This window comes from Podarcis vaucheri, assembly GCF_965113315.1.
Source record: "Podarcis vaucheri genome assembly, chromosome: 2".
NCBI classification, from domain to species: Eukaryota; Metazoa; Chordata; class Lepidosauria; order Squamata; family Lacertidae; genus Podarcis; species Podarcis vaucheri.
Window position 1 is genome coordinate 77,175,988 of NC_138760.1, and position 21,109 is coordinate 77,197,096.

Genomic DNA, 21,109 nt, shown 5'->3' on the forward strand with positions numbered 1-21,109 from the left:
GCCCTTCTTCACTCACACCTAAGTTGGGGAGGGAAGGCTAAACCTAATCCATCACATGGACTTCTAGAAAGCAGGTGAGTGGTAGTAATAGCAGCACCAAGACTGAAAGTAAGGCTCTATTTAAAGTATAACTTAGATCCATAACCTTTTTCCTTTCTTAAATATCAGGGAAGGTAAACATGGGAGATGGTTAACAGAATGCCTTCATCAATCATTACCCACAACCATCTTAGAGGCATGGCGGTTGGGTTAAGAGAATTCAGTAAAAGGAATACACTGCTCCAATATCAAAATACATGTCATCTAATAAACCCAGAGGTTTGGGATACACAAGTGGCAAATGATTTAATAAGAAGGGTAATTAAATATTAAATTGGAGACACCCAAGTAACCAAACCATTTCTATTTCATTGCAAGTGTCAAATATTTGTGTCCCCTATCTACTGCTTCTACACTTAAATTCTTAATTGCACAGAAACATGATTTGGTTCCACATTAGCTTTATAAGTTGCCCATTGTTCCTCCTCATTACCAGTAATACACAGGAAGGACTCAAAACAATTGGGACAGGAACAAGGGTAATGCAATTATAATTATCTTTCTGTTTTATTTGTACAAGTCTGTTACAGAACTTTTTCCTTCAATACTTTACACAAGGAAAGGAATTATGCGATTTCTTGCTACTACAGGATAATACTGCCAGATTAATAACAACCAGCATTTCAGCCTTGTAAACACACATCCATAACGCCATGGGTAGCTGGGAACAGGTTTAAGCAGTCACCTTCCCCACTGCTCAACTTCATAGCATTGCAAAACTTGGTTTAATTATTTTTTAAACGAAAATGGAACTCCCGAAATTTCTTGATATACATCTGTGTGTTTTGCCCAGACAAATATGATATTCGCTAAAATGTGTATCTTCACTAAACAATCCAAAGAAATCCAAGTCCATCCAGCTCACTTGTTCCAGGCACCAATGGTGCATCATGCCACACAATTTGAGCTATGTTGCTTTTAATGATTTCTGAAGAAATCATGAGCAGTCCCAGGCAGCACAGTAGTAAACAGGACATGATGAATAATCGCCCCCCTTTTTGGAGACTCATTTCCAGCAAACAATTATATTGGGGTCATTCTCCAGCCTTTCATCCAGCTCCCGATAGCTCATCCCTAAGGAGGAAACACAAAATACTGGTGAATGAGGATATAAAGTACTACTAATAGGACTCCATGGTGACAAATATATGAAAGTCCTTTTGAAGGTATGGGACCCCCTATCAGTCACAATTTTTTCAGCTGCCACTGACAGATCCTACTCCAAAACAAAAATCTAAAAGAATTTTGGAGTCAAGCCTGTTGGTAATAGCCTGCGGGAGGCTCTTAAGAGTCCAGTTCATTTACAACACAGCTATGGCAGCCTGATGAGGAATAGTAACTGGGCAAGGTTTAGGGGCATTACTATTTCATATGTGTATACATATATACTGTGGGTATCCCTAATTCATTCTTTTGGTACACTCTTTGGTGCACCATGCTCTTTTCATGGTGGTGCCAAATCTGAATTGGAGGCATGCTAAGCGACATTGTTCCAGTTGTTCTACCCCTCATTTGTCTGACCACAGGGAAGAACAAGGAGAGCCTGAATAATCCTTGTCCCAGAGGCATGCTGAATAATTTTTGTTCCTGTACCAGATTTGAGTTTGATTTTATTCTGAGAACCCCTTTTAAGCTGCACTGACAACCTCTCAGGGCTATATAAATACTCTAAGCAAATAAATAGTTCTAGGCATGTTGTGAAGCCATGCATTTCAGCAGGCTTTTGCAGTGCAAGTTTTATCACTTGGGTGCTTTAGTCACTTTTACTACTGCCTATTTCATTGCTATGTTGTTTTTTTTATCCGATTTGCTGCTTGGTAGACTGTAAACTATGTGCAGTTTCACTGCTGGGTGGATAAATATAGACGGATAATTCCTTACCTGTTTTACAGCAGATTTCATCATAGCTATGACAACCTGTGTACAGTCTGGCTGGATGACTTCTTTCATCCCGGGCTACTTTCACAGGATACTTCTGGAGCCGCCGAATAAGGCCCTTCATCAAGCCAAACTGGACGAGCTTCCTGAAAGAGAGAACTAAAACATTCAAGGAAAGGACATAGATTTATTAGATAAATTAAAGTTCTTTATATAGTCAAAGTTTGTGTAAATGGCATGATGTCCAAAACATGAATTCTCTGAGGACTAAACAGGAGTGCTCTCTCTCAGCTCTTTCACAATGGAGTTACTTGTGGTCAAAATTAGAATTAACAAAAATATTAAAGGGATATATTTCAGAAATGAAGAAAAAAAATATGCAGATGATACAGTTTAAACTCTTAACAGTACTCATGGATTTGCGTCTAATAGGCAAACAAACCTGTTTGCGATTTAGGCATTAAAGTAACAGAGCAGATGCAATATTTATATCAGAAAACGTATTAAGCCCTATTTAAAGAATGTAAAACTTTGCTGTTAGGATGGCAAAAATTATATTTGTTCTTTTCAAGAACAATCCCTATGATCTCTGCAGGAGATCTAGAAAAGTCTCCGAGAATGAGTAAGTGGCTCATTCTGTTACTTGCTATAGTGAGCATTACTTTTTGTATTTTTGTAATTGGCAGAGTAAGCAGTGTTCTGATTATAGTGGAAAAGGTGAGGGTGCTTAAGGTATTTCATGAGCCCTACCCTCTGATTCTTTCCAATTTTAGCCAAATCATGGTCTCCTCTTTTAGCCATCTGAAAAGAGTAGCTAAGGAGGGTACAGCAAGGTAGTATGACTTGAAGAGTCATTCCTATGTGTGAAAATAATATAAAACAAGCCACCCTCCAACCTTTCATCCACTCTTTGGAGCTGTAGGGTGTAGCGGCAAATGAGGTCTCGTACAGTTGTGCCAGGGCTCAGCCCACAGTAGAGCTGGAAAATGTCTCTCAAACTGGCTCGCTTGTGACCTATCCAAAAATTATACAAGAAAATGTATTGAAACATCTGGTGATCACACTTAAGTATATCCTAATTAAATACACCCAGCTAAATGTATTTCAAATATCATTTGCAACTGGAGGACACTCATGATCAATATATACCAATATATGACAAACAGCATAACAGAAAATATGAAATGTACTAAGTGAAGCCAAATAACTACAGGGGCTACAAATAACCCACAAAGTACCCAGCCAGGACGGATGCAAATTCATAAATGCTGCCAAATGTAGTCTATTGAACTGCCAGTGTTAACAATTAAATAGATCTATATAGCAGAACATCTCAGGAAGGGGCCTCGTTGTACAAATAAGTGTTTCTTTATGCTAAAGTGCCAGAAGTATATTAACAGAAGAAAGAGCTGGGATGCTGCTGGATGAGGATAACTACAAGATTGTGACTGATAACTCCAGACTACAGCAATCCTTATGCATCTTTCATACCTGGTTTTGTGACATAAGAGAGGCATTCATCTTGAAGACATTTGTCATCCACCAGATCCTGGACTTTAGGTGTGGTACAATATACATTTGAGTACTGAGGAAGAAAGTGAGAAATCTCAGTACTTAAATCATTTCGGTTCCCATTGGAATTCATAACGATTGCTTGACAAACCCATCCCATCAGTAGTACACAGTGTCAAATAATGAACATGCCTGGGCTGAAGGATGTGAAAATTAAGATTACTTAGGAAAATTGCATAAAGCAAACAAGGGAAACTTTCTAATGCAGAATAGGCTATACAGTGGAACCTCTACTCACGACCACAATCCGTTCCGAAAGCCTGTCCTTATGGTGAAATGGGTCGCTGGGAGAGGCGCCGTTGTGCGCAGGCGCGGGCAACGATTGCCCACTTCTGCACATGCACGAATGGCAATCACCGCTCCTGCACATGCGTGGACAGCAGCAAACTCGCCGGTTACTTCCGGGTTTGCCGTGGTTGCAACTTGGAACGTCTGCGAGTGGAGGCGGTTGTAAGTAGAGGTTCTACTGTATGTGCATTTATGAACTAGACATCCCATTGCTTAAAATCAACTCAATCATGTTGAGCCACTTACCCATTAAACTCACCTGAAGTATGGAAACTAGAGTCACTACTCCATAGTATCTGAAAAACATGACAGCCATTAGAAATAAACCCATGCTAAAACTTCATGCACCAAAAGAGTGCAAAAGTATACAGTAGTGCAAATAATATACTTGATATAATTTCCATACAGATCCTATAGTAATACTGAAGACATTAGGACAGGATAGACACTTAACATGCAGGAAATGTGTTAGCTTTAGCTAACATAGTGTTAAGTGCATCCTGCAAAATTTCTGTAACCCTAAAAATAACACTTACTTTCTAAGACAGGCACTTGGATTTCTGCTTGGCTGGTATTCACTATGCTTCTTTACATGAAAGACACACCCCCATCTCAGACAAGAGCGGGAAAGGCACAAGTTTGCACAGTGCAGTCACAAGTAGTGACTTGCATGTGTGAAAAATATTTGTGAGACTCCAAAATATGTGTGACTCTAAATGCTGCACCCTAAAGGACATCAGTTCATTATTTAAAGTTAATTGACACCAGGCACAGGATTCTTCAAATTTCCACATTTTACACTTCATGCCTACACACACACACACACACACACACACACACACACACACTTTTCAAGTTTGGAGTAAAACATTTAGTGTCTAGTTTAGCTCTGAATCCAGGCTTTGTTTGTTTGACTTTTTGCTTTGGATGATTGTGCTTGAATTGCAGACAAAGTAAAAGGTGGTAGAGCAAAGAGAGAGCTAAAAGAAGTGGAGGACAGGAAAACAACAGGGTTGAAATCTACTGAATCTAAAAATCCCATCTGGTTTGCAATCAAGCTAATGCCTTGTTTTCCCTTTGGCACCTGGTACTTACAAGAGGTTCTGGACAGCAATTCGAACCAAATTGAGCTCCACGTCTGCCTCAGCTGAGATTTTCTGAACATGCCGAAAACCATCAATGTATGGCAAGATCTTTGAAGAGAGCATATGCATATAATGCAAGGCTAAGCAGGGATGTACATGCACAAGCACACTTTTCACACAACTAGGAAGACAAGGCTGGATCATCTCAGAATTGACATGAATGTAGAAGGCTCAAGTGACATCTGAACTCAAAAAATCTTCACTTTCAGTATCCAGGTCAGAACCAGGGAAAGCAGTAAGGTAACAGTATTAAACATGTGTGAACATTAAGTATTTAAGAATGTTTGCCTGCATCTCATTACCCCTTTTCCTTTATAAACCAGCATTTCCCAAACTTTATTGACACCATGATGAGCTTATAAAGTTGTCACTGACCTCAACCCAAATTCTTAGGAATGTACGTGAAATAGCAATACATAATCAACATTTATTAATCATAAGTCACCACTACTAGGAATAAAAAAACAAAAACAAATCTCTGATTAAATACAGAGATTCCTCACTGGCAAGGGAGGTGCACTCTGTACATGCCCATGCCCTTTACTTCTGAATCTTAAGAGTTCTTAATTATTCCCCTCCCCACTATACCTCAAACTTCTTTTTGACCCCTAGGTCTTCATTCATCCCCTGCACATCAACCATGGGGTAATGCTGCTTTAAACTGACCAAAGGTAAAGGTAAAGATAAAGGACCCCGACAGTTAAGTCCAGTCACAGATGAATCTGGGGTTACAGAGCTCATCTCGCTTTACAGGCCAAGGGAGCTGGCGTTTGTCCACAGACAGTTTTTCTGGGTCATGTGCCCAGCATGACTAAGCCGCTTCTGGCGCCACGTGACACCGAAACCAGAGCAATGCACGGAAACGCCGTTTACCTTACTGCCGGAGCGGTACGTATTTATCTACTTGCACTTTTTGGTGTGCTTTAGGTTGGCAGGAGCAGGGACCGAGCAATGGGAGCTCACCCTGTCGCGGGGATTTGAACTGCCAACCTTCTGATCGGCAAGCCCAAGAGGCTCAGTGGTTTAGACCACAATGCCACTCGCGTCCCCTTAGAGGACTTTTTCCTAAGGGGTACTATACGAGAGAAGTGTGTTCCTGTCCACCCTCCAGGCAACATGACAAAAGGAAGCAATTATTAAAGTAGCAGTAACACAAACCCAACTATACAAGTTCATTTCAGCAGTATTTGAAGTCATCTGTGACTAGCGTTTCAGATTCTACAAAGTTTGATATTGGAGGCTCCTCTCATTGTTAAATTCTGGGGAATAACCTTCTCATGTGTACCATTCAGTGCTCATTGAGAAAAATGAATAAGTAAGTATAAGAGTAACAAGTTAAAGGGAAAGAAAAACAGGCACACCTTACAGAAACACATTTCTTCTCAGAAGACTTGCACAGGATCAGGCTGCCTGAAAATCACATATTTCTTGTGATAATTTGCCAATTGCCTTTAATGGCCAGCCTCTCCCACAAAATTCTATGGACAGGCAAGGTTAATTAGCTGGGGGGACGGGACGACTGTGAAGATGCCTTTGCTACCATCACACTATTGTATTAAACAAGACAATTGTGGGTACCAACCTGCTGAGTGGTGAGATCCCACTGGGAATTGAAGAAGTCATCCTTATCTTGGGTGAAGACAGGAACGTCATATTCCTGCACAATGGGGGGATCTGGGCGTTGCTCAATCACTTTCAGGTGAATGGTGTTTGATTCATCTGTATGAAGGAGCAAAAATGGACAGAGAGCTAGAGACTTCTGAAGATGTTTTGCTGCCTGAAGCAAAGGACAAAATGGTTCCACGCCCCAATCTATGTACACAGGTTCATTGAATTGGCAGCTGAATCTTAATACTGGTTGATAGGACAGCTGCAATTGGAACACATGGATCTCTGCACTGTACTTTGATGATGTAACCTTTTAAATATAGCACAACTGGGGTGGTTCCATCCCAAGAGCATACAAATAAGAACAATGTTCCTGAGCCACTCCGGGCTCTTTTGGGATGATGGCAGAATATGAATTTAATGAAATAAATGATTAAGAAATGTAAACCAAAACAATCTTAGCTAAATCTTTTGAAGTCTGAACTTGAGTTTGTTGCTTGGTTCCCAATTGCAAAGTCATCAGATGGTGGGAACAAAAGGGTCCCTAGAAGCAGACAGGATTGCATGCCTGAAACAGGAAGCGGGAGCCTGATGAAATTAGCACAATGAGCTAATCCAGATTAATTGAACAATGACAACCAACAACTTCTCTTTTTTTGCACTCTTGGTCATGAGAGCCAGACAACAGCTGACAGGAAAATAAAGGCGTCTGAACATCAGAAATAATTCATCTATGATAGGAAGAACTTGCGTGAAAGTCCAACTTTCAATGGACATTTGTGCCATTCTCTTCAAGTTAACAAAAACTAAACTCAAGGGCATCAATGTAGGATTTAATATTCATATACCACCCTTTCCTGAAATACACCACATTCTACAGCAACTGGACTATTTCTATCTTTGAACAACTGGAGGAAAAAAGAGAGAACAACACAACACTAAGTGCTCTCCTGCTCTGAAAGTGCCACACTTCCATCTTTCCCTGCATTTCCTTCAAGAATCACTTGCAAGCTTGCAACTTAACATGCAATTTGAAAAGGAGCATTTGCTGCTACTTTTTGGTTGACAGTTACCTATTGGAAGAGTGCATTTGCCAGTGGCATTTAGTTCCTCAAGTAGGATGGTCATGATGGGTATCAACTTCTGTTTGCTCTCATCAGTGGAAATGAAGCCACTCTCAAGCTAGAAAGAACAAAGTCAATGATTAGCCCCAACCAAAATGCAACTTTGAATATACCATGAGAAGCAGAGGTAGTAGTGTGTGCTGAAAGTATCCCATACTAAATAAAAATCTTTCATGGGGAATGTGCGTGTATATATGTGTGTGTAAACAAACACACCCACACACACCTTTTTATACAGTAATGGGAGAAACTTCGCCATTAGTGCAACTGCAGGTTTGGTAACAATCCTGCAGCAGTTGTATGATATTGGTATAAACTTAACAAAGTGGTACAAATGGATAGGAAGATATTCCTGCTGCTAAAGCAGCAACACTGAAACAAGAGAAAAGGCTATATGCTTCTTGAAGCAAATAGGCAAATAAACAGGAGATGTGTGTTTTTGAGACTGGTGGGAAGGGAGAAAGTATCTATCATTGATTAAAAAAAAGAAAAGAAAAGAACATCAACATGGCAGAACACTGTTGCAAATAATTAGATAATTGCACCATTTCTTCTCAGAAATGGTAAAGTAGGTAAATATTCACACTTTACAAACCTTGAAGATGATATATAAACTCTTCAAAAGCAGCTGCATAGTACCCTAAGAAAGAACAGGGAGAGTGCTCTGCCAGGTCATCAGTGATGTCACAGGTACTATCCAACAGGTATCTGTGACAGTCACACACATCTATCACAGTAGCACTGGTTGCACGTTTGGGTGGTCAGTTTCAGAATTCAGCAGGTGCAATTCAGCAGAACAAAGAAAGAAAACACAACAATAAAACAAAGCAGAGGAGACTTTAAATTAAGCTTTCATGTTGCTAAAACATGTGATCTGTACATCCTCTTGTGGAATGGCATATTTGTGTCATGTCTAACCTCTAGAGTGGTAAGATAACCTGCCAGTTTCTTCACTATAGGCTCCAGTGCACAAGTCTTAGCTCTAGCATCACAAACGAAGCCAAGGTTGAAGAGCAAGGCATTCCGGCTGTACTTCTTATGCTCAATGCAAACGGGACAACCAATTAGCTTTTTCCCCATAGCTGTACTGTTGGAAAGAGAGAGAATGTATTTTAATGTTATTGAATATAATATTTTTGTGCTACTTTGCCACAGATGGGCATGATTAAAGGGGAAGGGTGGTCTACAAGACTCATGTGGATTTTTTCTACTTACACAGTGATGAGCTTGTTTTGTAGTTCTGGTTTGGTGATGATATAGACTTGAACTGTATCAAAGAGCTCTCGGGAAATGAAATCCTCTGGTACCTGCAGGGTCAGAAATTAAATCTGCAGATCAGTAGTCGCAAGATGAGATCTATGGACTCCTTTGAAACCCATCTAAACATATTTTTATAAATCAGTTTTCCACTGTCAAAGAAGCGCTATGCTGCAGAGAGAGAACCAGAGAATAGCTGCCACTCACAGTAGACAGTACTGGGCTCAATGGACAAATAATCCAACATAGCATAAGGCAGCTTTCTGAATGTCCCACAACTATATACTGACCAGTTTCTTTATACCATGATGTCTGGTACCACTAACCTGATATGTTATCTTAGGCCCAAGTGTTGGGTGGAATTCACTGAAAAAGATACACTCAATTCTGCTGCTGACTTCCATAGCGGTAACTGCAAGAGATCAAGTATACACAGCTGATGATACTCCCAAGTAAATACCTCATAATTTTAAGAATTGTTATTTGTAACAGGGAGGGAACTCCACAAATCCAGAAAGATGACAGGAAGGGCACGACTTCTTGTAGCTGTTAACCATGCCTCCCTCAGTTACGTACAACATCCCATCATATAGCTCTTATAAGTCTCTGAGGTCTTTTATTCATGAGTTTAAGTTATGCAAGCTTTTCCACATAAAAAGGAACATTGACAAGCAGTGTGATTTCCTGCTGCAGCTAAGCTCTCCTTTCCCTCTCCCCTCAGTTCAGGAGGGCTTCCCTGGCTCAGCTCAGGCTGAGCTCTGAACCCCTCACTCTCCTTAGCTCAGTTTTCATTCTAAATTGTTACACTTCCGGCTGGCAAAAGACACTGGGGAAAAATTGTTCCTGTGTAGGAAACTCCAGGTTCATTGCTAAGTGGGCAGACAAGTAAGAGCTACACTCGCACACACATTTCCCCAGGGAACTCAGCACAAACGGGCGAAACAACCTGCAAGCGCACCCTCCTTCCTCCCCAAGTGAACGAAGAACAGCACTGAAGGAAAGGCGCACTCACCGGCGACCGAGAGAGGAGAGCAGCAAGAGCACGCATGCGCACACTATAGTCCCGCGTATGGTCGGAGTCGGGGAGAACGCTTGGCTTTTCTACGCAGGCGCAAAACATCTGGGCGCACAGGCGCGCGCGCGAGAGATAGACTAACGTTATGGCGCATGCGCATGCCATCACTGTTTTATCTGGCCTAGTGGCGAGACTGCTGTCCCGAAGATGCGCGCACATAGATTTCTCTGACTCCCGATAAAACGAATGGCAATTCCAAACAAAGGAGCCGTCGAGGAGAACTTGCCCAGGTGGTCACGTGTCTTATCAGGTTGAAGGCTTCATTTGACAGAACTTCGCCCGTGATGGACAGCGAGGCTCAGCCTCTCAGATGCGGAGGATGACAGTCAGGGTAGGCGGGCCCTAGAAGGCCAGTCTCGGCCTTGCCCAATCAGCAGGTGGCGCTTGCTTCCTCTGCTTCTATCGGAGTTCCTGCTCCCTTGCGATGCGGATCATCCGCGAGCAGGTAGGTGAAATCGGCGCTCCCCGGGATCTACTGTTGGATACGGGTGTGTGTGTGTTCGGACTAAGGAACTCGGTGTGTATGCGAACCCAAGGTGGGCGGCGGCGTGGGTCGAGATCTGCCCCCTTTTGCACAGCTGTCGTGGGTGGGGCTGTTCCTGTGACTTGAAGCCTTGCTGGGGATGCCTTTGTGCGACCCGCATCTTCGATCTTGGCAAATCGGCACCTGAAACCCAGAAATCTCCTGCTCCTCGAAATCTCGCTTTCTGAAGAGTTAGGAGGAGGGGCGGGTGCCTTATCCGAGGAGAATGTGCTTTTGGATTAGGGAATATTGGGTCCTCCCAATGACTATCGAATATATAAATATGTATATAAGCATATATGCTATACAATATACCGTATATTAAACGGGGGTCTGAAGGGTCTGTGGGTGTTCCCCCCACCCCTGTAATTTGGCAGATTGGGTATCCTCCCTCCGCAAATGAATAGGGGGGGGGAAGAATCATGAAGCAAGCTAAATCTCGCTCTGCCGTTCATAGTGCACAGAAAGAGATCCGGATCAGACTCTGCAATAACAGGTTGCTGAGGGGAGATGAATGAGCAATGGCGACTCTACCACATTTTCATACTTAAGACAACAGGATCAGTGTCCTGACACAACAGCTGATCTGTGGCAGCAGGTTTAAAAGAAAGGGATGCTGGTGAGAGTGAATATACTGTATTTTCTTCCTGAAGTGGGCTGTGGTTTAATTACTGCTTAAATAAAATACACTAAATTGGATAAGCACAAATGCCATCCGGTTATAAGATCAAGCATAGAGGTGGTAATTTCACTGTTTATGGCTTCCTGGGTTTGAACACTTATTCATACTACTTTGGAAACTACTGAATGAGCTCTCTCTCTCTCTTTTACTCTTTTAAAAGGGAGTGTTCACTCTGACTGACAATATAATTCTCTGTTTGAAAACAAGTGAATGCATCTCTCATTTGCCTGTGGTCCCTTTGAGTTTAATTTCGGTGTCAATCTCATTTCTTTGTTAATCCAGGGGTGAAATGAGGCTTTATTTCACCCGGGTCAAAGACCCAGTTTGGCAGCCATCCACATGCATTTGCACACACAGGCTGGGAGCCTCAGTGGTGCCACTCTGGAGACACTACTGGGGCAACCCCCCCCCCCCAATACGTTAACCCTGGTTAACCCTATGATGTCATTCCAGTAAGAAGGTGGATCTGTAGAGGGTGCAAAGGAGAGATTACCAGGGCTTGGACCTTGCTTCAGCTCTCCACTCAGGGTTGCTTCATCTGGGACAAAATTCATGTAGAGAAAGCAGTGCAACCCATGTGTACATAAGATGTTTGCAGTTCTCTTGTATTGCCACATTAAAAAAATATCTGGAAACCCCCCCATTCCGCCACAGGTTTCTGGTGTGTTTAATCAATAATAAATTGGATTGATCAATGATAATCCAGGAAGCAGAATAGGACTATAGTTTACGTATTAAGCTTTGCATGAACCAGGGAGAATCTGTTAGGTGTTTCAGTTGGTGCTGGTGGTTGAAGATTTGTTCAAGAGCTCTAATCTTAATTTGGGAATTCCATGAGGAATGTAAAGAAAAATGTGGTTGTGCCTTAGCCTGCCAAATGCCTCCACGTTTCAATAGCATTACTCCATGGAGCTGCAGCATCAATACTTGCTGTCATAAAATGAAATATGTCTGTGACTCAACAGGCTTTCTTAGCAAACCAGTAATAAGAGTGGTGTAACTCTTGTAGTGCTTTATACTGGCTTTGTAGTTTGTCAGTGTGTCCTAGTTTCTCCCTGGTGAAAGGCGTCTGCCCTGCTGCAACCATGGGAGTGGAAGACTTTCTTCTACTGCACTAATTCTGATGAGATGTGCTAAGACAGCACATTTTGTGCACATGCCAGGCAGAATGTGGCATGGGCAAATGTTTCCCTTTAGTACCACACTGTCACAGGTATTGCAGTTACAATGAGGGAGGGAGAAAAAAGAATGGGCATGATGAAGGGGAGAGTCCAGCTCAGTGGCGTAGCGTGGGTTGTCAGCACCCGGGGCAAGGCAAGTAATTTGCGCCCCCTAACCTGTGGATTTGCGCCCCCTAACCCTAACCCCCAGATGTTGTGCCCGGTGCGGCCGGCCCCCCCTGCACCCCCCACGCTACGCCACTGGTCCAGCTGACTTCCTGAAATAGCCCATTGCTATTGCTAATAAATCAAGCAGATGGTGGGGAACAAAATCTTCTTTTGCTAGCCAGGATTTTTCTTTAGTCTGCCCTTAAGATTCACCAGTGAAAGTTATTGCTGGGCCTTGTGCCATTTTATGACAGATTTTTTGGTGTTAATAGCTTTGCCTGTCTTTTTCTCAGATAACTAAGAGAAGTATGAGAAGTATGTTTTCCCCATCAGCACAATAACATTCTATAGTTTCCCCCTCATGTGCTGGGGAAGCTGATACATGCTGCATACAGAAAAAGGAAGCTGGTAACTGGTGAAGGGTGGAAGGTCAAGATCCTGTCAACTGTGCTGGAGAAGACATGGCTCTGACTGTTGAAACAGAATCGCGAATATACCACTCTCTCAGAGCTGTCTTTGGTGCTACAGCGCACCTTGCCTCACTTGGATTTACCATCTTCGTAGCTGTGGTGGCTAGACCTGGATCAAGTAAGTAGGATGCAATGATAGGTGCATTGTTAAATGTGCTCCAATACCTGTGCATAGGTTTGATTAAAAATTAAGACGTGGGCAGATATATACTCAATCAAAATTCTGTCTTGAGTGTGAGTAAAGGATGTTAGTCATTTGAAAGTAAGACTTATAGTCCAGCACTTTGTAGAACTGATTTCAGGTGGTTTAGGCCTCACTCTTCATATAGCCAACATGATAGGCTTCTGAATCATCTAAGCTCTCTAGGGCGCTTCTGCTCTTAAATATAATTGTTTTACAGGGCCTAAACTGATAGGAATAGCTTCTGCCTGACATAACACATAGGATGGTGTCTCAGTCCTGCAAGAAACCTGTGCATGCTCCTGATGCACATTTTAATGTTCATCCCCTTCATGGTGTTTTTCCAAACCTTATGTGAATTAGGAAGACCCATCCACATGAAGTTTACATGTCTGTGACTACAGTCTTTGATTATTGCCTGGAGAGAGTTTGGCCAGTGCACTTTACTGACGAATAGTGTAGCATTTCTGTTTTTCCATTACAAAATGCAACACATGAGCTCTGTCACAGTAAACCAATCCTTTGCAACATCTCCTGTTACTAACTTTGCACTCCTAGATGTTTTATGAGAATAAACTTTGAGCCTCTCTCTGTTAAATGAGTCTTCTGGTGAAATATGATCCTTTAACATAACAAAAGCTTTAGACAAGATCACTAGGCCCATTTTCAGTGATGCCTTAGGTATTTTGGCATAGGGCACTGCATTCCCATTTGCAGTCTCAGCAAAGCACATGTGTTGAACCAAAGGTGAGACTGTGAACGCCATCTTGGTAGTCAAGATGACCCTGAAACTAATTGGTAGTTGTTGCAACAATGAGCTCACCTATATATGCACTTGCTTTGTTACATACTAATTGGATTGCTTTGATGCTATGCTTATCTGTGGGGCCTGGGATACTGGGTTCTTGGCCCACAGAGGGGAACTATCTGTAAGCCTTAGATCAGGCTTCCTCAAACTCGGCCCTCCAGCTGTTTTTGGCCTACAACTCCCATGATCCCTAGCTAGCACGACCAGTGGTCAGGGATGATGGGAATTGTAGTCTCAAAACATCTGGAGGGCCGAGTTTGAGGAAGCCTGCCTTAGATAGTTTCCAGCTATGTCCTCACATGGATTGATGAGAAGTTCTGGTCAAACAAAAGTATGCCGTCTTTTGTATAAGTAATGCTTAACTTACTAGCACTTTGTGGACAAGTCATGATTGCTTCCTGCTGTGGTGTTCCCCCCATGTCTTGTAATGACAGTGGGGCTTTGCAGGCTGTGTTGTAAGTTTATACCTGTATTCTTTAATAAAGCACTAGAACTGGCCATTCTGGTGTCTTTGATTTTCTCTTTTGGTATCTCTGCACCAAACCACTCCCACTGGCCCTCCTTTGGGCTGCAGATCAGAACAACACACCACATTGCTCAAAATATTTGATTTTTTAAAAAGAGGGATATAATCTGTGTTGTGCCAGATTCTAAAAACACTGATCCCTGTTGCACCTACAACCCACAATTTAGTGTAGCATAAGGTTTCGTGACCACAAATTTTATACCACTGTAAATCTGTTCCATCTTTAAGGTACCACAATGCTTATTTTTTCCCTGCTACAAAGTAAGTGGCAACCTTTCCAGAATTCATATGCAATTCCACAATGTGTTTGGAGTGCTGTATTGCATTTCTTTCAGCGCTTTTGATTTTGAAGTCATTTTGTTATGTCTGTTTTGGGGAAAGTTTTGCTCTACCCTGAACCTCACGTGAGAAGGAATGAAAAAGGGATCCAAATTGAAGTATATAAAAATGTGTGATGGCTTCTCTCCAGCAACAATGATTCTAGTACACTTAGCATTTCCACACAATTGAATTAATTCTAGGATTTAAATGGATGTATCCTATTTCCAGAGCAGGTAGCACATTTTCAGCTGTATGCTAACTGATTGTCTACAGGGACTCACCTTGCTTTTGTTTCTTTCCAGGCTTGTTCTCCTGGCATCCTTTCTTAATGTCTCTTGCGGTAAGCCAGCCACAGGCATTCTTTACAACCATCTTCCTAAATAACTAATTATAACCTTACCTTATCTATTTCGGGCTTTGTTTAGTGGACTGAATAGTCTGAGAAAAGGCTGGAGGCAGCTTATTGTGGAGTAAGATGGAAATTCTGTGCTAAGGAATTGGAAAAGGCAGAGGTGATGCAGTTGCTCCTGCCTGTTGTAGGACTCGAATCCAGAATTCCCTACTGGTAGATAGGTTTAAAATATGAGATAATTATCCCTTCCTTTTCTGTGTGCAGCTCACAAAGCTTTTATCTTCTCCTTTGCTGATGAGGATCACTATAAAATTTGTACCAGCCAGATGGGCAGGTATTATTATTATTATTATTATTATTATTATTATTATTATTATTATTATTATTTATTTATTATTACCACCTTCTTTAGAAAAGAGATAAGCCTTTCCATGACAGAACAATTTCTTCTCCAGTATTTGGCAGGAATTCCCAAGTTATTACACAAAGTTAAATGCTGGGGGAAAGCAAGGAAGCTTTTGTTCTTGTTAAGCTGGGAATGAGTGCAATTTTACCATTGGCTAAATGTAATGTAACAAACCATGTGATGTTGTCTTCTTTTGCCTCTCCAGTTTTCTTTCCTGATGACAGAAGCCCTTCTGACTTTCTCTCCAGAGAGCTCCCCCCTCCAGTCCTTCTCCCGGAAGGCCAAGGTCCGCTTCCATTGGGCTTTACAGCTGCTCTCACTCACCTGTGCAGTGTTGGGCTTGGCCATCATCAGCTATAACAAGTACCGCAAGGGGAAAGACCACTTTGTCACCTGGCACGGTTTGACTGGCTTGCTGACTGTGCTGTATGCTACCATGCAGTGCATGGGGGGCCTTGCTCTGCTCTACCCCAAGCTGATGAAGAACTGGACACTGAGCAAACTCAAGCTTTACCACGCCACATCAGGGCTGATCGGTTACATTCTTGGCTGTGCCAGTTTGATGCTGGGTATGTGTTCCTTGTGGTTTACCATATCTGTAACTGGAGTCTCCTGGTATCTGTCCATGCTGTGTCCTATCCTCACCAGCCTGGTTATCATGAACCAAGTGAGCAATGCCTACCTCTATCGCAAAAGAATCCAGCCTTGAAAGCCATCCTGAAACAGACAGCTTGTGGGATCTCTGAAGAATTCCTGCATTGTCAGTAAGGAGTCAGGTGGTCTTACAAGGCAGTGGGACTTAAGAATCTCTTTTTACTTGCCTATAGCATCATATGGTATTTTATGTAATTTCTGACTTTTCCCTGTTAAAATCCTGGAGATGCCCATCCTGTTGAACCAGCTTCCTTTTGGTGCCAGAGTGTCCATGTAGCATTTTCTCTTCTTTGTCAAAATACCTCTGGAAATATGGCCAGTGCTGAGTAAGTAGCCCAGTTGCACTCTGCTGGTGCCTCCCTGTGTAAGAACACCAAGTATTGCTTAGGTTGTTCTCGATTCAGGTAGCTGCTGAAATCCTTCTTGCATACACACACACACACACCTTGGCTGTTTTAATATACTATCTCTTGGTAAACTGTTTGGGGTTCAGATGTCCTGGTTTGGGTATCAGATTAAACCTTTTAGCACTCTGAATAAGGGAAGGACTGATCTCTCTCTAACACAGTTGTAAAGGCCTGAGTTACTGTCTAAAAAAATCTGTCCTGACTGTGCAGTGCTCTAAGCTGTATTAGAAATGACAAGGTAATTTGAGCTAGGCAGGATCTAAACATATTACATGCTTTAAAAACAAAGCTGCCTTGTATGGAGACTCTACGACCAGAAAGTGGCATGGGAGGACAGAGGGCCTAACACTTCTTATTTTTTAATGCTCAAGAACACCAGACCACCCGTCTAGCAGGTTTTCTCCCCAGCAGGATTCAAAGTGCATGTTAGCATGTAAGTGTAAATTATTATTACTGCTGCTTTATCTGTTCATAGCCTTGTAGCTAAAGCTCTCAGGGGGATTTACATAAACAGTTTAAAAACCAAACCTGATCAACTATATGTGTTAGACTGGCTAAGTAACTTCACTTCCTGAAATAGTGAAGTGGCTCAGATGTGGATCAATTAGCCATTGGCGTTTTCCAGAGACAATTTGATGTGAAGAGACTGTGGTTGACATGTAGAGCATTTTGTACAACCTGTCTTAGGTCTAGACAAACATTAGGAGATACTTGCCATTTCCTTCCACTGTTATAATATTCTGAGGGCTGCAACTCCTTCACTACCCCACCTTCTCTGTTTTGTTTTTTTTTTTACTCTTAGAAGTCCTGTCATTCCATGTCTGCACCACTCAGTTCAATGTGGCTTAGTCCCCTGCTACTCTGGACTGCACTGCAGGCTTGTTTAACTGTGCTTGCCTTGTGTTTGTGTTAAAGTAGGGGGAAAGGAAGAAATTGCTGCTGTGTCCTCCCTTCTATCCCCACTCTGGCTCTCAGTAGTCACTGTGGCCTTTTCTTTGGTCAGCTACTATAACAGCAGCCATTTTGAGAGCAACTGCTGCCTAGAAAATAACAGGCAAACACTGAGAACCAGGAAGAAGAAGGGCAGCACAATGATGGATTCTCCTCCTCCTCTTCCCTGGTGGAAAGATGTGAGGCAGGCAAAAGTTTCATGGACATATGGTATACTGAACTTGAGAAAGGCTTTCAAGAATTGGGTATAACCAAGTCTCTGTTCTCTTCTTTACACTGATGACTTCTGGGTTCCTCCTTTCAGGTTGACGCATGCACTGTTCAGGAGAAAGCTTCACGGACAAAAGCACAATACTATGTAAGCTTAGGAATTTCTCCTTGAACTTCTGGCCTAGTGGTATAGGTTCTCATAATCTTTTATCCTATACCTGGAATGGTATACCACAAGACCACATTATTACCTGAAACTATTCCTGATAGAGGGAAGCTTACAGCCCGGCAAATGTATTTATGCCCTCTCAAGGTGGAGAAGAAACCTGCTCAGTCCTTTCCCTTCTCGGTGTACAGAATTTCCATTCACTCTTGTGTTATGGTAGATGAATAGTAGCTTCATTTTATGGCTAGGTAAGCAAAAGGGAGCTCTGATGTCCAAAGGTTTCCCACTGATCCAAGCACAGAGGTTAGAATAGTATCTGCATGGCTATCTTCTTTTGTAGCTCTTAGACCAAAACTCCCAGCATTTGATGTCTCATGAGTCACAGTATTTAACATAGACGATCCTGCAAACAGGAACATGGAAGCAGAGCAGTGAAATACAGATAAGCACTTTTCTTTTTTCAGACTTGGCACAGTTTGCTGATACATGACAAGTTCTGCACAAGTGTAACATGTGTGATCAACACTTGTGTTGATCTACATACAATCTCTGCGTGGAAATGCTTTCTACACTGGAATGTTGAGGCACTCAGAAAAGCTTCTAGATGGGCTGATGGTACTTACTGGTAATCTCTTGCAGTTCCAAGGCAAGGATAAAACCCAGTTGCTTTTTTATCATTAGCTAACAGCTGACTTCCAGATTTGATTTGCTTGCAGCATGTTAAAGTGGCTTCAGCCAAAGTGCACACAAAGGTTCCCACCAGCTGTGGGACTAAATCAAGGAAAGGAGTCTTTGTTTTGCTGGCTGGGAAGAAGAGAGAATAACTGCCTTAGCAAAGAACGAGAAAATGGGCAAAGCTGGGCCCCTTGTTTAATGGGATTGGAAGAAGCACCATGGTTGCAAGGAGATAAGACACCGGCCCTGACCTAGATAAAGTTAATCATGACTAAAGCTCTTTGAAACCTATGAAAGAATGTGACTACCTGAAGTCCCATTGTTTTCATCTTCCAGTGGTTATGTACCTTAGATGTCCTGTGCAGCATCATTTACTTAAACATATAGTTTGCCATAATGTATTATGTAAAAATGCTACATTTTTATGGACTAGAGTACCTGGTTATCTTTTCTATGGAGCCCATGGTCCCCACCTTTTCTTGCGTCTATGCGATACCAGTCCTTTCAGTGACAACTGCGACAGGCATTATGTCAGCAGGAATGCTTCATTTTCACCAGTTACATGGATTGATTTGGCTGAAATATATATTGCTGTTACTGAAACATCAAGCGGTCTGCCAAATCTGAAACTGCACCAACGAAGATCGTTGTTTGCACTGGACTGTTTGTGTGAGTATATCTGCCAGGCAGGTGTACCCATCAATGAGCTTGATCAAAGAAAGGTAATCAAGAGTTCTCTATTAAATAAAGCTTTTGAACACCTGTAGTGGCTCTGGCATGTTGCCTTTTTATTTGTTTTTGCTCCCTTCTGATCCACTAAGACAAGATATCCTCAAGCAGAGTTCACGAGATACCTGGTATCTGCAGATAACATTGCTCTTTCTTGTTGGCATCACATCAGTTAATAACAATTTTATTATGCCCTAGTCAGACCTCATCTAAAGTACTGTCTACAGTTCTGGGTGCTGCATAGGCAAATTGGAACAGGTTCAGAAGAAGACACCAAAAAGGGCTAGTGGGGTAGAAAGCCAGTCTCATGAGGAAGGATTGAAAGAACTGGCATGTTTAATGATAGCACTCTTCAAATACCCAAACGTCCATTACACAGAAGAGGGAAAATACTTGTTCCCTGCAATCCCAGAGGACAGGACTAGATCTAATAAGCAAGGGAGGGCTTATTGCAGCTGAATGTTAGAAAAGCTCTTTTAATGACAGTGAAATCAGTTGCTGAGGTTGATTCGCTCTCCCTCATTGGAAGTCTTCAGGCAAAGGCTGGGCAATCATCTTATGGATGCTGTAGCTCAGGATTTCCAGTGCTGAGCAGGGATTGGCCTAGATGGCCTACAAGACTCCCTCCAACTCTTATGATACTATGAATGTGTTCACTGAGTTGCCAGTAATTGTCATACAGATTATTACCAATAGGTGGCACTACAACAGTAAGGGATAGCAGAGATTTAACAATTATTTCTTCCCCTGGGTAGAAAAGAGCTGCTCTGGGAAGCCACTGGTGTTGGTAAAATTCTCCAATGCCTTCCGGGTGTACTTGTGTTGTTTCTTAAGTGTGATGTGGCTGAAGGATGATAGTAAAACAACAAGTAGAGCCTAATTGCTATTTGAAAGCATAATTGAATCCAGAGTGATTCCGCAGCTGCTCCTTTAATACTGTGCTAATAGTAAAGCTCCCTGTTCCTCAACTTCCTAAAGGATGAGTTGTTACCGAGGTGAAGTAAACCGCAAGGAGTCAATGGGTAGCTTGAAAATTCCTGTTGGTTCCAAAAATTCTTTCACAGCAGCCCAGAATTTAGTTATGAAACTAACAAGGCCTAGTGAACTTAGTGCTTCCTTCCTGTGATTTCAGATAGTATGTCTTGGCAGCCAAAAAGGATACAATGGATAGAACAGTGACACCTAAAGCTGATGCAGTACCAGCAGTTCAGAAGTCTCCCATAAATTTCTGTAGGACCAAATATTATGAATGGGTATAAAGTTAAATTCCACTTACAAGGCAGGATTGTATGGCTGTAGAGAGAAGAGGTACATTCGACTCCCCTGTTGCAACAGTTTTAGGAAAACTTCCAACTATTGTATACGTCTCCTGATAGTGAGAATTTATAGGTGGATATTTTGCATCAGCAATATTTCTTTTAAACAGAGAGAAAATGAGAAAAAAGTTATAAAGGAGGATCTACAGGAATTAGCTCTATGTATCTGTGATTGACATGAATCATTTGGGCTTTAGACCAGAGCTCTACCTAACTTGCAAGGGCCCAGTATGCTCTTCAGAAGAATGACTTAGTACTACACCAAGGCACCTGGCTAGCACAAATCACTGAAGCATCCAACTGGCCTTATTGGGTCATCTAGCCCAGCATTGTTTACTTTGATTGTACTGGCTTTTGA

General features: G+C 42.1%; 2 protein-coding genes across 8 annotated transcripts; one reads left to right on the plus strand and one right to left on the minus strand.

Annotated features, from left to right (window-relative positions):
- Positions 1-591: 591 nt before the first annotated feature.
- NPRL2 (NPR2 like, GATOR1 complex subunit) lies at positions 592-10,283 on the minus strand. 3 transcript variants are annotated; one of them, XM_082214576.1, is made up of 12 exons: positions 10,155-10,283; positions 9,298-9,383; positions 8,930-9,021; positions 8,633-8,801; positions 7,664-7,772; positions 6,565-6,701; positions 4,933-5,030; positions 4,097-4,133; positions 3,469-3,562; positions 2,874-2,991; positions 1,981-2,123; positions 592-1,173 (listed from the first exon to the last, which is right to left on the minus strand). In XM_082214576.1, exons 2-12 carry the CDS (start codon positions 9,373-9,375, stop codon positions 1,106-1,108), a joined length of 1,143 nt encoding a protein of 380 aa, XP_082070702.1. In that variant the 5' UTR covers positions 9,376-9,383; positions 10,155-10,283; the 3' UTR covers positions 592-1,105. The 3 variants fall into 3 exon arrangements, with proteins under 3 accessions (XP_082070702.1, XP_082070700.1, XP_082070701.1); XM_082214574.1 differs by lacking the exon at positions 10,155-10,283 and adding an exon at positions 9,984-10,114; XM_082214575.1 differs by lacking the exon at positions 10,155-10,283 and adding an exon at positions 9,880-9,904.
- Positions 10,284-10,360: 77 nt separating this feature from the next.
- On the plus strand, positions 10,361-19,472 carry CYB561D2 (cytochrome b561 family member D2). 5 transcript variants are annotated; one of them, XM_082214609.1, is made up of 5 exons: positions 10,361-10,491; positions 11,027-11,188; positions 12,873-13,167; positions 15,188-15,225; positions 15,849-19,472. In XM_082214609.1, exons 3-5 carry the CDS (start codon positions 13,041-13,043, stop codon positions 16,350-16,352), a joined length of 669 nt encoding a protein of 222 aa, XP_082070735.1. In that variant the 5' UTR covers positions 10,361-10,491; positions 11,027-11,188; positions 12,873-13,040; the 3' UTR covers positions 16,353-19,472. The 5 variants fall into 5 exon arrangements, with proteins under 5 accessions (XP_082070735.1, XP_082070737.1, XP_082070734.1 ...); XM_082214611.1 differs by having other exon boundaries at positions 12,955-13,167; XM_082214608.1 differs by lacking the exon at positions 11,027-11,188 and having other exon boundaries at positions 12,955-13,167.
- The last annotated feature ends 1,637 nt before the right edge of the window (positions 19,473-21,109 follow it).